The sequence below is a fragment of the Littorina saxatilis genome, linkage group LG4, assembly GCF_037325665.1.
Source record: "Littorina saxatilis isolate snail1 linkage group LG4, US_GU_Lsax_2.0, whole genome shotgun sequence".
Taxonomy (NCBI): Eukaryota; Metazoa; Mollusca; class Gastropoda; order Littorinimorpha; family Littorinidae; genus Littorina; species Littorina saxatilis.
The window spans coordinates 55670485-55687225 of NC_090248.1; the positions used below are offsets into that span (position 1 = coordinate 55670485).

Consider the following 16741-nt stretch of genomic DNA (forward strand, 5'->3'; position numbering starts at 1 on the left):
CCAATAGAATTAGAGGGAGTAGAGGGTTGGGGGGGCTTAGGAGAGGGAGTAGAGGGTGGGGGGCTTAGGAGAGGGAGTCGAGTAGAGGGTTGGGGGGGGGGGGGGGCTTAGGAGAGGGAGTTAAGCTGCTTTCAAGGTCGGGTCTTTACCTGACAGAATCAGGGAAATTCAGCCTGTGAAGCTGCAGTAGCCCCAGCAAGGACAGGGTACGTGCTTTTATCACAAGTAATTTCCATCACTTCGCGGCCGGGCGGATCAATGAAGCTGCAGCTTTAATGACAAGAAGAGATCCATCGTAAGATTTGTACAGTTGCTGCTCCTTGCGAAAGTCATTGATTCTTAAAGCTGTTCTCTTCAGAGTTAGTACGTCAGGTTTTCCATCTGCCTCAGCAATAACGATACTATCGCCGAAATGTTCATTTAGTTTTTCATGTATGGAATATTGTAGGGACTATGCTTCTCTCCCTCCTCTGAATCGGTTTGCATTATGTTTGTCATCACCTGCATCAGTTCACAAATGGTAAGTTGTTCATACACCCTATCTTGACAGTATTTGACTACCTCCTCGAAGGCAGACACGCGTGCCTTGTCTTCCGGTCGACCTACACGCAATTTCTTCTGTGCAGGCTCGTGTGGATGAACGAAAATCCCAGGAATCTGTATATGTAAGCCGTGTCTGAAACTTGTTGCACATGCAACATGATATCTTCAATCAATCAATCAATATGAGGCTTATATCGCGCGTATTCCGTGGGTACAGTTCTAAGCGCAGGGATTTTTAAAAAAAAATTTTTATGCAATTTATATCGCGCACATATTCAAGGCGCAGGGATTTATTTATGCCGTGTGAGATGGAATTTTTTTTACACAATACATCACGCATTCACATCGGCCAGCAGATCGCAGCCATTTCGGCGCATATCCTACTTTTCACGGCCTATTATTCCAAGTCACACGGGTATTTTGGTGGACATTTTTATCTATGCCTATACAATTTTGCCAGGAAAGACCCTTTTGTCAATCGTGGGATCTTTAACGTGCACACCCCAATGTAGTGTACACGAAGGGACCTCGGATTTTCGTCTCATCCGAAAGACTAGCACTTGAACCCACCACCTAGGTTAGGAAAGGGGGGAGAAAATTGCTAACGCTCTGACCCAGGGTCGAACTCGCAACCTCTCGCTTCCGAGCGCAAGTGCGTTACCACTCGGCCACCAAGTCCTTATCTTATGTCTTTCGCAAAGCAGTCTTGCAAGAAATCTAGCCTTGTCTGCACCAACTGTCATCTCTTGTTTTGCAACTCAGGCTGCATCACTGTGTCTTGAAATGTGTTCTGTGTACTTACTTTCACAAGATTCACTCCAACAGATTTTTTTTCTTCGAGAGAGATACTCACCTTTTCCAAAGGAGAGACAGTGGGATCTAGAATCACAAAGGGCTTCCTCGCATCAAAGTCGCTTCTTCAGGCTTTACTTTGGTCGGACTTTCCTTCTCTGATGTCTTCTTTAAGCTAGTTTCAATTCTGTTCGGATCAGTGTACCCGCGACGACAGTCTGTGTGAACATAATCTCCAACATCTGCATGCATGTTTTCTTCACCCCTTCCTTGACTTGCCGTGTTGATTCCGGCACAACCTTTTGCCGTAAGTTTAACTAGTTCATTGCAGGACTTGACTTGCGGTGTTGATTCCGGCACAACCTTTTGCCGTAAGTTTAACTAGTTCATTGCAGGACTTGATTTGGCAGATGATGCATTTTCCCTCGTCATTCTGTAAAGGTATAATAATAATGCTTAGCTAAAGAAATCTAATGCACACTATTAAACAGACTGACCTCTTTTGTGATATGTTTCACCCCCAAAGCATTAGTTTTGAAGTAGAATTAACTTTCACACACACCCGCTAGCCTACTATAAGCATGCACGCGTATAGTTATACGCACGAACGCATACGCAGTCCGCATGTAAGTACGCAAATGCACGCCGGCATGCAATTACATGCATACACACGCATGCATACACTCGCACGTATGCGCACGCACGCATGAGCGCATATGTTCAGAGGCGCTCCTAAAAAAAAAAAATTTGAACATCAAACAGAAACATTGAGTCATATTCTAGTCATAAGTCGGCTTGCCATACTTTTCGTACACGGCGGAGAGTAAAACCCTACTTCACCCCTTAGTTTTGTTTGCTTCAGTATCACAACGCAATAAATGTAAGAGAGAAGACTAAACAACGATGAAACATTAACAAATCTACAGCGCTAGGCACAAACATTTCAAGTACACTCAGTGCAAGTGTTCGAATTATCGTGGCGGGTAAACTTCGAAGGCCCTACCCACCAAGCTATCGCTCAATTCACTCAATAACCACGCGTACGCGATAAAAATAGCTAAATCAGTTGTGTCATCTACTTGTTGAATCTCTACATTTAGCAACACTCATTAATAATAATAATAATAAGAACATTTATATAGCGCTAAATCAAAAACTTTCGTTAAAAAGGCTTGCTCTAAGCGCTTGACATCTAAACTAAAACGTCATTCACACTCTTTACAATGATGTACAAGAACTTCATGTCACACTCTTTCATTCAGTATAGCACCATTCAAGGTTCCAACACAAATTGCTCGCGTACCTCTGAGTTTTTTCCTGCCGACTGGCAATACACCGATTAACAGTTCCGCAGCCATTTTAGATTCGCACATGCGCACATCTTTTTCTACGAGCACTTTTGCTCCTCCGGTTTCCTGTTTTTGAGAAAATGCGCACCCTCAGATCGTTTTTTCGAAAGTTTTTTTCTTCTTCTTCCTGTTCCGGTTGATTTGAGAAAGCGTAGATTCAGTCGGCAGAAAGTGCCATTTTGTAGTCTTCCAGCCCTGAAGTTGCTTTTGAGTGTTCGAAGAAAGAGTGTAAAGGTTCTAAAGATTACATCGGGCACCCCGAGTTTCTACTGCAAACAAAAAATAATAGCAAAACCTCAAAGTATGTGTGAGTCCCCTAATATGGACCACCTTCAACAAATCGAATTCTTTCTTTATTTGGTGTTTAACGTCGTCTTCAACCACGAAGGTTATATCGCGACAAGGGAAAGGGGGGAGATGGGATAGGGGAAAGGGGGGGAGATGGGATAGAGCCACTTGTTAAGTGTTTCTTGTTCACAAAAGCACTAATCAAAAAATTGCTCCAGGGGCTTGCAACGTAGTACAAAATATGACCTTACTGGGAGAATGCAAGTTTCCAGTACAAAGGACTAAACATTTCTTACATACTGCTTGACTAAAATCTTTACAAACATTGACTATATTCTATACAAGAACCACTAAACAAGGGTAAAAGGAGAAACATAATCCGTTAGTCGCCTCTTACGACATGCGGGGTGCAGAGAAATAAGGATGTGGAAAAGAAGACTTTTGGTAAGTGAAATAAAAGTGATGGATCCAGTCAGATAGAAATAAGACCGTGAACAAGAAAAGAATTGGAAATCTGCAGGGAATAGTAGGGAGAGTTTTCTTGGAAGGAAATATAGGTGAAAGGACTGGTAAGGCAGAAATAAGACAAAAGAAGAGAAGTAAAGGGGTGGGGTAGCTCTGTGGAAACACTCCCGCCGCGTGAAGGCGACCCCATGGGAGCAACAAATCGAATACAATAAAGCAATGTTAATTAATTCATTAAGAAGCTTGCTTAAAATAACCTATAACTAGCCCTCGAAATTTCAAAAAAATATAACAAATAGTCTTTTTTTTTGGAAGTTGATAATTATCACATCTCTCTGTGAATCTCAGAAGGAAACATGCTTTTCACATGTAAAACAAAACATTCTGGTGAATTTCAACAAAGCAGTACACTTTAGTTTATGTAGCTACTGGACGTGGATTGAGCTTGCACTATGTTATTTGAACATCGCAACAACAGCAGAAGCTCACTGCTGACATGCTTGACTGAGCATTAATCTAAAGCTACATCCGCCACGAATAAAGATATATAATTGTTACATAATTCGTTTTTGTTACATTATTCGTTGTATCACTTGTAATGCTCAAATTGTTTCACTGATAGCCGTATGTTATTGACAAGTGGTTGCACATCCTAGTAATTAAACTTTCTTTCTTTATTTGGTGGCTCTTTCTTTGTCTGTTTTACCACATTAGAGTAAGCTGCAGGGGAGATAACACACACAAGGACAGTAACTCAGTGGAAGTGATGACACACAGTGAGTGCTCTTTCTTTGCCTGTTTTACCACATTAGAGTAAGCTGCAGGGGAGATAACACACACAAGGACAGTAACTCAGTGGAAGTAATTACCCGCAGTGAGTGCTCTTTCTTGGCCTGTTTTACCACATTAGATTACTAGAGGAATACCCGGCTTCGCCGGGGTGAATCGCGAGACAGAGACAGACAGCGTGGCGGTTCATCAGGCGAAGTCCTGTCAAACGGGATTGAGAATTTTAGAGCTTATTTCTTAGCCCTATATTATCTGTTGTGGCTTCTCAAATGCCAGAACATACAGACAGATAATGATGATAAAATCGTTTATTTAACGTCACTCTGTAAAAACATTGGCGACATTTGTCTTAGATTAAGAACACACACAGGCACGCACACAAACTTTCCCTTTATGTACAGTGGTTCACCACCCTCCCGCCCCCCGCACACTCTCGCTCATCTAATTAAAAATGGTGTTAAGAGATACTTGGATATAAAATGGTATTTTTAAAAGTTCTGATAAAAATATATAGTAGCTGTATGAGAAGCAATGGCGTCAGCCGCAGCAACGTCTCTTCATATCCAGGGACCAAGTGGGTGCGTGTGCATAAGTCCAGCGATAAGTTTGGGACCTTGCCACCCAAGGTCTTTATTAAAACTTAAAAGATAACTTAATTTTTCCTTTGAGGTATTTGGCAGAATATTTCTATTTGAGTTTATAAACTGAGTCAGGGGTTGAAAGTGGCATGAGTTCAAATCACACTCCAAAGTCAAATGAGCAATGGTGAGGTCGGATTGACAGGTGCATTTAAGCTCTAGAAATTGGTAATTCCCAGCTTCTGCCCTTAGGCGGTTAATCCTTTTTATTACACGTGGGCATGCATTATAGGTGTTCATCTGTTTTGATGGGGCTTCCCGAATGAGCCAGCCAGAGCTTATAGCCTTGTGCATATATTTGTTCCTCCATTCTCTCCAGAGAAGAGAGTCTGTAAGGCTACTGATCTCAGAAGCAGACAATGGCAGGTCTACCTCGGACAGACAAAAACCGCTAGACCCCATCACAAACAGAACTCTACAATCCACAGGTTTTTGCCCACACACACACACAAACACACACACACACAGAGAAGCCGTATATATATATGTATATCTATATCTATAAATATATAGAGATAGGTGACAGTGTATTTTTCGCGTGGCTATAAATTGATTCGACCTTTTCACTTTGACAGTAAGAACAACTTACGGGTGCAAGGGAAGCGTTCTGGACAGCGCAGTGACATTCTAAAAATAGTAACTTAGAAACGGGAATATGGGGTGAATCGCGAGACAGAGACAGACAGCGTGGCGGTTCATCATAATCACCTTTGCAGGCGAAGTCCTGTCAAACGGGATTGAGAATTTTAGAGCTTATTTCTTAGCCCTATATTATCTGTGAAGCCGTATATGTATAGGTTACAACACGAGTGGTTTTTTATATGGCTTGTATTTCAGTCAAGACCCAGCGGATGAATATCATCGGGAGACACGAGCCTCTGGCGAGTGGCTCTCGATTGATATTCCCGCTGGGTCTTGACTGAAATACAAGCCATATAAAAAACCACGAGTGTTGTAATCTGTATATCCCATTCTACCATCAAACACAAAGTGTAGACTACTAGCGGCACTGTTGCGATCTGTGCAGGGTAAAACTGTTGCCAGCGAGACTTAGCCCTTTTGCAACCTTAAACTAAGTGACCGTCGCTGAAAAAATAAAACGAATGAGTGCATCGATAAGTACGCGGTAACACTACTTTCAGACCATTTAAAAGCTTTTAAGTAAAGGTTCATAAGTTGCAAGAAAGTAATGAAGTCGAATAGAAATTAATTTAGTTGAAGCGCACAATTCTTTTGTTTTGCGTTTCAGGTCGGCAGAACGGGCGAAACGGGTTTGGGACCCATTTGGCTTACTCGATTCAGAATCGATTCCACGTTGTTTTTCTCGAACGTGTGTAATTAGGCTTATTGACAGAGAAGCAAATTTTAGGGAACAAATATGTAGGTTTAGATTTAACCATTTGCTCCCTATTTGAAATGTATCTGCGTGATAAACTGTTTTGCGAGTGTGTTTGCATGGATGAACTTAAACTGGTATGGACGGTGTGAGGAAAACGCGACCGACACGTCTGTCACCGCCGATTGATTGCATTTTGAAGGAATATGACTGGATTACGGAAAAATATGTGGACTTACTGCAGAGCCAAGCAAAAGAGTAGACTTGCTCGCAAAACACGAGAAACAGCCGATGTTTGATAGCTGAAGGCGCACACCAAAACACACTACCGACAGATTCTCAAAAGTCGTCTGCTAACGATGCAAGGGGAGGGTACTCGTGTTTTTGTTTTGGTTCGCTAGCATCTGGTTATCTTGTAAGTTGAATGTTCGTTTTTTTCGACCTGCATTGCTTTCATAATGAAAGAAACTTTTGCTTATTGCATCTCATACATCAGATCAGTTCTGAGATTCATTTTTGCGTGCAACTGATATGGTTTTCTGAGCCGTGCAATACGATTTTAGAACTTCATACAAATGTGTCACATTGTTCGCCGTGAGGTCAAAGGTCGGGAGGAAAGTAGTCCTTTGCCCAAATCGGAATCTGCACTATCATATATTTTTTGGAGTCCATGATGTATTTATTGAGCTATAAAAATACAACATATATACCCATACTAAAGTAACAGAGACAAAGAAGGGAGGTCATGGGATATATATATGTATATCTATATCTATAAATATATAGAGATAGGTGAGAGTGTATTTTTCGTGTGGCTATAAATTGATTCGACCTTTTCACTTTGACAGTAAGAACAACTTACGTGTGCAAGGGAAGCGTTCTGGACAGCGCAGTGACATTCTAAAAATAGTAACTTAGAAACAGGAATATGGATTGAAGCCACACGAATGAAGGGAGATAAACGCAAAACAGTGGAGAAGATAAGGAAGGGTTACTTGTAATGGTGAAATGAACACAAAAACAAAAATCGGTTCAGCGCTGTGCGCTGAGAGCACGTGTTGAAATATCTCATCGATGATATTGTGTCCGGGGTGTAGCTGAATACGGTGTCCAAATTTGAAAAAGATCCACCGAGAACTTTGGCGTTGTGATGTGGTGTAGCGGCTTTGGTGTGTCGGTATGGGGGCCCGGGTAGCTGAGGTGGAACCAAAATCGGTTCAGCGCTGCGCGCTGAGAGCACGTGTTGAAATATCGACCAGGTTGTGTCCTGTCCCGGGTGTACCTGAATATGCCCACCAAATTTGAAGCAGATCCATCGAGAACTTTGGCCGTGCATCGCGAACACTCACACACACACACAGACACAAGTCGTATATATATATATATAGAAGCTGCAGGGGAGATAACACACATGCTTTCGCAAAGCGAAGGCAGCCCTCCTGCGCGGTAACATTATTCGTAACGCAGAATCTTATGGTATAACTTTTCCAGCGATCTGATGGCTTTTTTTTCTTTTTAGGTATTATCCCTTTAATTTCAAAGAAACAGAAGCTCTCGGTCTCTCCCTCACTCATCCACTATTTCATCTCATTTATAATTTTAAGCGGCACAAACAAATCAACTATGTCAGGATGTCCTTTAGGAAAAGAAGAGTGACTTATGTTTGAACTTATTTTTTTGTAGTGGGTCGCAAAATGGGCCAAACGGAAAACCTGTTTGCACACAACGTGTGCATGTATCCTTTGAGAAAAAAAAAGTAGGTAAAAGTGCAATGTCCTGGGCACAGTAGTCAACCACTCAAGACGCTGCATATACCTCCTGCGAAGGACACATCGGCCATCTCACTCTCTCACACATATAACCCAAGCAAAAAATAATCGCTGTATTCAGCCAGTGACTGTCACAAACAAGTCTTTCAGGTACCAGAATCATGGCATCAGGTGTCAATCTTAAAAAAACCCATGTGTAATTGAGTCAGCTCTAATAAAACCAAGACGGATGTCTACCTAATTCAAACCATGTCGAGCCTGTAACACCTGCTTCCTTGTCGATTCATGGAATAAAGTCATAATAAAAAATACCCAACCCACACACACGGACACACACACACACACACACACACATACACATACACACACTCACGGACACACACACACGCACACACACATATACACATACAAACACACACACACATACACACACACACTCACACACATACACATACACATACACACGCACACACACACACACACACACACACGGACACACACCACCACCAACCCACCCCACCCCCTTCCCCAACCCCACTCTCAGTGTTCCCCTTTAAAAGAGAGCTTCGCCTGTTCCTCTGGCAGTGGAAACCAGCAGACCACACACCAAACATGGTCATCTCAGCGTCTCGACTGTCTCGTGCGTCTGGCATGATAATCTCCGTCTTCCTTCTCGTGTCCTTTTGCACACTTGAAGTAAAAGGTGAGTTTGCTTCTGTCGATATTTTTCTCTTTTTTATGCATGTGTAGTTGCACATGCCGATTACTACTATTTGTTTTGATACACGTTGTTCTTAGGCCCAAAAAAAAAAAGTCTGTTTATGGTAACCCGACCGACCCTATTTTTTTCGCGCGACCCTCGACTTTTTTTTGGCATTTGGGGAAAAAAAAATCTTTTGGTTTTTTGTTGCAAAATAACGTAAAAATATGGTTTTTTGGAGAAAAAAAAAATTCCCGACCTACCGACCCTATTTTTTTGGCCTATGTTATCGTAAACAGACCTATTTTTTTTTTGGCCTTATAAAGTGCACACATTTAGGCACAGCGTTCTGTACAATCAGTTAAAAAAACAAGTCGCGTTAGACGAAAATACAACATTTAGTCAAGCTCAGTCGAACTCACAGAATGAAGCTGAACGCATTGCATTTTTTTCCGCAATAGACCGTACACTCGTAGCATCGTCTGTCCACCGCTCGTGACAAAGGCAGTCAAATCAACATTCCAGAAAAGTGTGATAGCGGTTGCGCTGAGGAGGATCTAGCACGCTTTTCTATATCTCTATTCTGTTTAACTCTCTGAACGTGTTTTTAATCCAAACATATATCTATATGTTTTTGGAATCAGGAACCGACAAGGAATAAGATCAAATTGTTTTTAAATCGATTTCGGAAATTTAATTTTAATCATAGTTTTTATATTTTTAGTTTTCAGAGCTTGTTTTTAATCCGAATATAACATATTTATATGTTTTTGGAATCAGAACATGATGCAGAATACGATAAACGTAATTTTGGATCGTTTTATAAACAAATGATTTTAATTACAATTTTCAGAAATTTAATGACCAAAGTCATTAATTAATTTTTAAGCCTCCAAGCTGAAATGCAATACCAAAGTCCGGCCTTCGTCGAAGATTGCTTGGCCAAACTGTCAATCAATTTGATTGAAAAATGAGGGTGTGACAGTGCCGCTTCAACTTTTACAAAATGCCGGATATGACGTCATCAAAGATATTTCTCGAAAAACTGAGAAAAAAACTGGGGATATCATACCCAGGAACTCTCATCAAAAATTTCATAAAGATCGGTCCAGTAGTTTAGTCTGAATCGCTCTACACCCACACATACACCACGACCCTCGTCTCGATTCCCCCCTCTATGTTAAAACATTTAGTCAAAACTTGACTAAATGTAACAAGTCGCGTAAGGCGAAAATACAATATTTAGTCAAGTAGCTGCCATTTTTCAGCAAGACCGTATACTCGTAGCATCGTCAGTCCACCGCTCATGGCAAAGGCAGTGAAATTGACAAGAAGAGCGGGGTAGTAGTTGCGCTAAGAAGGATAGCACGCTTTTCTGTACCTCTCTTTGTTTTAACTTTCTGAGCGTGTTTTTAATCCAAACATATCATATCTATATGTTTTTGGAATCAGGAACCGACAAGGAATAAGATGAAAGTGTTTTTAAATTGATTTGGACAATTTAATTTTGATAATAATTTTTATATATTTAATTTTCAGAGCTTGTTTTTAATCCGAATATAACATATTTATATGTTTTTTGAATCAGCAAATGATGGAGAATAAGATAAACGTAAATTTGGATCGTTTTATAAATTTTTATTTTTTTTTACAATTTTCCGATTTTTAATGACCAAAGTCATAAATTAATTTTGAAGCCACCAAGCTGAAATGCAATACCAAAGTCCGGGCTTCGTCGAAGATTACTTGACCAAAATGTCAACCAATTTGGTTGAAAAATGAGGGCGTGACAGTGCCGCCTCAACTTTCACGAAAAGCCGGATATGACGTCATCAAAGACATTTATCAAAAAAATGAAAAAAACGTTCGGGGATATCAATCCCAGGAACTCTCATGTAAAATTTCATAAATATCGGTCCAGTAGTTTGGTCTGAATCGCTCTACACACACACACAGACAGACCGACACACACACACACACACACACACACACACACACACACACACACACATACACCACGACCCTCGTCTCGATTCCCCCCTCTACGTTAAAATATTTAGTCAAAACTTGACTAAATATAAAAAGTAGTGTAATCCGGCTGAGGTGCCTGTGCCTGACGTTTTAAATTACAAAAATAAATCGAGGCACCTTTAAAAAAGTTGTTCAGGACGATTAGTAGTATCTTTATTTCCAACTTGTGTGGTTTGAACCTTGAGCACGTATACTTATTTTTATCAAATGAAAAGAAAACTCGTCACAATAGAGCCCCAAACTCAAAGTCACATTTGACTTAATTTGTTTGAACTCCCAAGCTTTAACACCGTCACGCTCATTGGACAGACACTGACCTACGAATGCAATCAAGGAAGCAGAATGTGTTTAGAAAACGTACACACTTGGTATACCTGGCTGGCTGGATATAAGAGTGTAGTGCATCCGCGAGACTTTTCCGGGGATGACATTTATCCAGGTTTTGGTCGTATCGCTTAAACATGTTCCAGGGTACAACCAAACCAACATACACATGCACACACACACATGCACACACATGCGCACACACACACACATACAGACACACACACACACACAAACAAACAAACACACACACGCATACACCTACACACACGCATACACCTACACACACACACACACACACACACACACACACACACACACACACACACACACACACACACACACACACACATTTATTCCTCTTGGCTTTTAAGCTCCCTACACACTTCAGTTCACGCAAGACTGATCCCTTTTACAACGGGAGCCATCGCGTGCCGACATAGGCTCGTGGCACACACACTTCTTTTGTAGCAGTCACAATACATATATCAGATTACCTTATCGCCCTTTAACACCACTGCCATTGAAATATCTAACCTATTGCAGGAGGGTTAGGATGATGACGTAAACGACAAGAAAAACTTGGTATTCCCGTTTCTTCTAATCCGTAGCGTAGAAAAGATTTCGCACCTTGACGTGAAAGTGAAGTGCAGTGTAACCTGCGAAGGTCACAGTTTTTAATTACTTCGTGTATTCTTCGTTTCTTGACATGTACTCTTGATTTTGGTACCGTTGTGTTCACAAGACTCTCCTCTTTCCTTTTATTTAATATATCCTCACTGTCTACAGCTGGATCAAACACGTATGTTGTGTTTAATATTAGCAACATATTAATTATGACCGCCATTTGCATTTCATTATTTTCAAAATATCTACTTCCTCCAACAGATAATAAACTTTGTCATCATTTTCACGAGTTTTCATTCACAAACACCTGGGAAATAAATCTCATGTTCCCCATGCAATAAATCGAGGTGGTGAATGGGTTTGAGCTTTCAGGTGAAACGTGGATTGTCAAAGTAAAAGCCAATCAGGCTGATTGTTTGGTGTGTGTGTAACCGAGTGCCGAAACACTACGATCACCTCGGGAGGCGAAGTGCAATCAAACAGGATTGAAAATGTTAGGGCAAATTTCTTAGCCCTTTAAAAACTGTTATGCAAACCCGAAGGTTTCCATAAACATACAGACAATCGGAAACCACCAGACCCCATCACAAACAGAATTCTACGGTGCAGAGTCTGCTGTGAAAGGAGCGGTAGCCTCCCCTGTCACAATCATCCCCGTTTGAATGAACTTCGTCCCGAAGTTCCGAACCGGGGGACCACTGTCCATCCCAAGTTCGCAGAATGGGAACAGCACGAAAATGTTCAGTGGTCATATTATGCAATTACCTGAACATATGCCGAGTCCCATCCTGCTCGCAGCGCCAGATGCAACCGAGTGCCGAAACACTACGATCACCTCGGGAGGCGAAGTGCAATCAAACAGGATTGAACATGTTAGGGCTAATTTCTTAGCCCTATAAAAACTGTTATGCAAACCCGAAGGTTTCCATGAACATACAGACAATCGGAAACCACCAGACCCCATCACAAACAGAATCACACAATCCAGAGGTGTTGACTTAAAGGCCAACAACTCGGGTGCAGAGTCTGCTGTGAAAGGAGCGGTAGCCTCCCCTGTCACAATCATCCCCGTTTGAATGAACTTCGTCCCGAAGTTCCGAACCGGGGGACCACTGTCCATCCCAAGTTCGCAGAATGGGAACAGCACGAATATGTTCAGTGGTCATATTATGCCATTACCTGAACATATCATGCCGAGTCCCATCCCTGCTCGCAAGCGCCAGATGTAACCGAGTGCCGAGACACTACGATCACCTACGGAGGCGAAGTGCGATCAAACAGGATTGAAAATGTTAGGGCAAATTTCTTAGCCCTTTAAAAACTGTTATGCAAACCCGAAGGTTTCCATGAACATACAGACAATCGGAAACCACCAGACCCCATCACAAACAGAATTCCACGGTGCAGAGTCTGCTGTGAAAGGAGCAGTAGCCTCCCCTGTCACATGTGGAACCATCGCGGCTTTGGATTTGTGTTTCCGAGGACAACGATTGTAAGCATTCACTCTCAAAGACCCAATCAATGTTGATAATTACCGCGGCGACTCATGGTTAATTTGCAACTTATCTCTGTAATCGCAAAATCCACAACGAAAAGTCATAAACACTTAAAGGCACAGTGCAGCTCACAGCCTTCGTTTTGCGTTTTCGTTGCAGCTGAGTGCATTTACAGTTCAAAAATCCACCTATGGTAGTAAAACAAACCCAAAACTACCCAACGACGACATCTGTGAAGCTCGACAGTTTCTTGTTCACGCGAGTGCATAAATTAACCTAGTTATTACGTGGTGTTTGGTCGGAGTTCGATTCAACCGAGTGATTCCGGCCTCCATTTTGTTTTACACAAACTCATGATGACGTCTGACATAGTTTGCTAGTGACGTGTCTTTTTGTGCATGGCAGCATGATGTGTTGATCTACCTGATCTAAATTTAGATCCAAAAATAGGTCAAGACCAGCCGGGTCCGAGTACAAAATTAATTCGTAAAAAAATCGCAGTTCTTGACTCTTTGGGTGCAAGTCAATGAAACTTGGTAGTTCTTCTAACGGATAGCTGCCTGAGGTATGACTAAAAGCCCCAGGGGCTCCGTGCACCTGGATTTGACAAGTCCAGTATCTTTAAAAAGAAAAGAAATATGCTCAACACTTACTGAACTCACACGTATGATCGCAGCTCTGTACATTTTCAGACTGGAAGAAAAGCGTCAACAAGCTACGTTTGACGTCACATACAAGGTTGACGTGTTATCTCGAGCTACTGTGACGATGCTTTGTCGCCCGGAGTTGGATTCTAAAAATTCGTCTCCCTGTGGGTTATTGTGCATTTTGTTGCACAACCAAAATGATGACAAAAACGATGTTTGGTGGCTTGTCGTCAGACCAGCATTTTGTTGTTGGTCCTCGGGGAGCATAAGGCGCCTTTTGTCTCATATTTATCAACCGCGGCCTTCGGCCTTCGTCGATAAAGATGATACACAAGACGACATGGTCCCCTTGGACCAACAAAAAGCTGGTCTGTCAACAAGCCACCAAACATCTTATAATGTTAAAACATTTAGTCAAAACTTACCGGCACGGTTGGCCTAGTGGTAAGGCGTCTGCCCTGTGATCGGAAGGTCGTGGGTTCGAACCCCGGCCGGGTCATACCTAAGACTTTAAAATTGGCAATCTAGTGGCTGCTCCGCCTGGCGTCTGGCATTATGGGCCGTTAGTGCTAAGACTGGTTGGTCCGGTATCAAAATAATGTGACTGGGTGAGACACGAAGCCTGTGCTGCGACTTCTGTCTTGTGTGTGGCGCACGTTATATGTCAAAGCAGCACCGCCCTGACATGGCCCTTCGTGGTCGGCTGGGCGTTAAGCAAACAAACAAAAAAGTCAAAACTTGACTAAATGTAAAAACAAACATACGTATACGGATTCATAAGGATGTAAACCAACTGGTGCGGTGATACCCTCCTCACTGCAAGGTTTCAGGTATTCACAGCTAGTATGTACCTTAAAGGGCAGCTGTCGGGTTGCCTGGTCTCAAAAATGCGCGGAGTCGCGTGCAAAAACGCGTTTAAGAGTTTTCCGAGTCAGTGATTCAACTAAAGACTGTTGATTTGGTCCAGAAGAAGACACTTTCATCATTAGTTTGAAACCATTAAAATGCGTGAAACTTTCTGCTAGTTCTCACAATACGCAAAAAAACGAAGCAGTTGGCAGGCCGAAACGACTCAAAATCCGCGACCGACAACTCTGTCAGCACAAGAAAGACGCCGCAGCGTTAGCCTTGCTGTGACGTCACTCGAGGAAGCCGATAAGGCCGCTGTGAAGTTTACAGTACAATGTAGACTACAGCTGAACATCTGTAATGCTGTACGCGTGATTGATTCTTGCACAAAGTAAAGTATTATGATGGTGGTATCTTCTCAAGACCCATGTTCCGATCTTCTCTTCTTTGATCTGACCGACTGCAACCTTCACAAGTCATTTCTAAAGTGGTTCACATGCTGTTGCTACTCCTCCAGTCCACCCGGTTAAACCATAAAGTTGCTCAACCACAGACCCTCGTGTCCCTTGTCAGCAGACACTGTACACTTATGAAGAAGGTCCGCTTGAGGTGTCACACCAATTACCGTGTACGTGTGAGGTACTGAATTCAAGACAAAAGCCAACTCTGTCGGTGGGAAAATCTAGGAAAGAGATGATGATAATACATCTTCAGTTACTCACTCAAGTAGATAGACGAGATAAGATAAAGGGAAGAGAGACGGAGACAAAGATGAAACAGTGGATCTAGTGTGGAAAATGGGGGAGGGGGGGTTCGGCCGCAAAAAATCAAAGATGAATTTGTCAAACTGTGTTTGTGATGGTTATCGTGCGTGTGTGTGTGTGTGTGTGTGTGTGTGTGTGTGTGTGTGTGTGTGTGTGTGTGTGTGTCTGTGTGTGTGTGTGTGTGTGTGATAACACGTATGTGTGTGTGTGTCTGTGTATTATGATGTGTGATAACACGTGTGTGTGTGCAGTGTGTGTGTGTGTGTGTGTGTGTGTCTGTGTCTGTGTGTGAGTGTGTTTGTGTGTGTGTTTGTGTTCCTCGACGCGTGACAATATCTGCCAATAAGTTGAACAAAAACAGGGTTCAAGTGGAACAAAAGCAGGAGGGGAACGGAAGACATGTTATGAACTCCGTTTTTTACTGCGAAATTTTGGCCTGGGAGAAGTCACCCCATCCTAAGTTTCTCTTCACCTACCCGTGAAGTATGCTTGAGGGCTTGACTAGACAACCCGATTGCGCCCATTACACGGCATAAAGAGAGCACCGTTCAACCCGGCCGATTCCGCGGCTGACGTCACGCGTCCAAGGGAAGTAATTTTCGAGCGGGCTGCATTGACTCGGCCAAGAATGCAAACTTTCTTCGATTAAAGACATTGTAGCATGTCTAAAGTCTTCGGACTTGTGTTATCAAGCTGTCAAAATCACCAAGTAACTTTTAAGTATAGTTTCAGTTACATGATAACTCATTCTAAGGAACAGATTTTGAGAGCCACAACCCGACAGCTGCCCTTTAATGGGAAAAAAAACTAACTACTTTATTCATTCGAGACTTTCACGTGTTCGATCCACTGATACACAGTGATCAAGGAAAGTGCATAGTCTTAGGAACACAACGGTACCAAAATCAAGAGTACAGGTCAAGAAACAAAGACGCATGAAGCAATTGAACACTGTGACTTTATGCATGTGTTTATTGTGTGAACAATTATTGTGGATACTTTCTGAGATATTTTGGCCAGCAGAAACATGAACAATGTCACCATGAGTTCAACACTTGTCACAGAAATGTGTTTCAAATGTGTTCTCTTCTGTTTAGAATGATTTCTCTCTCTCTCTCTCTGTCTCTCTCTCTCTCTCTCTCTCTCTCTCTCTCTCTCTCTCTCTCACTCTCTCTCTATCTCCCTCTCTCTCTCTCACTCTCTGTCTCTGTCTGTCTCTCTCTCACTCTCTCTCTCTCTCTCTCACTGTCTCTCTCTCCCTCTCTCTCTCTCTCTCACTCCCAGTCTCTCTTTCTCTCTCACACACTCTCTCTCTCTCTCTCTCTCTCTCTCTC

General features: G+C 42.3%; 1 protein-coding gene across 1 annotated transcript in view; it reads left to right on the plus strand.

The window, feature by feature from the left end:
* Window positions 1–373: 373 nt before the first annotated feature.
* The window catches only part of LOC138965148 (chorion peroxidase-like), a 276867-nt gene continuing 260499 nt past the window's right edge, over window positions 374–16741 (plus strand). Inside the window, exons 1-2 of the mRNA XM_070337271.1 lie at window positions 374–520; window positions 8555–8672. Coding sequence (XP_070193372.1) covers window positions 488–520; window positions 8555–8672 — 151 coding nt within the window. The 5' untranslated portion in view covers window positions 374–487. The remainder of the gene's footprint in view (window positions 521–8554; window positions 8673–16741) is intronic.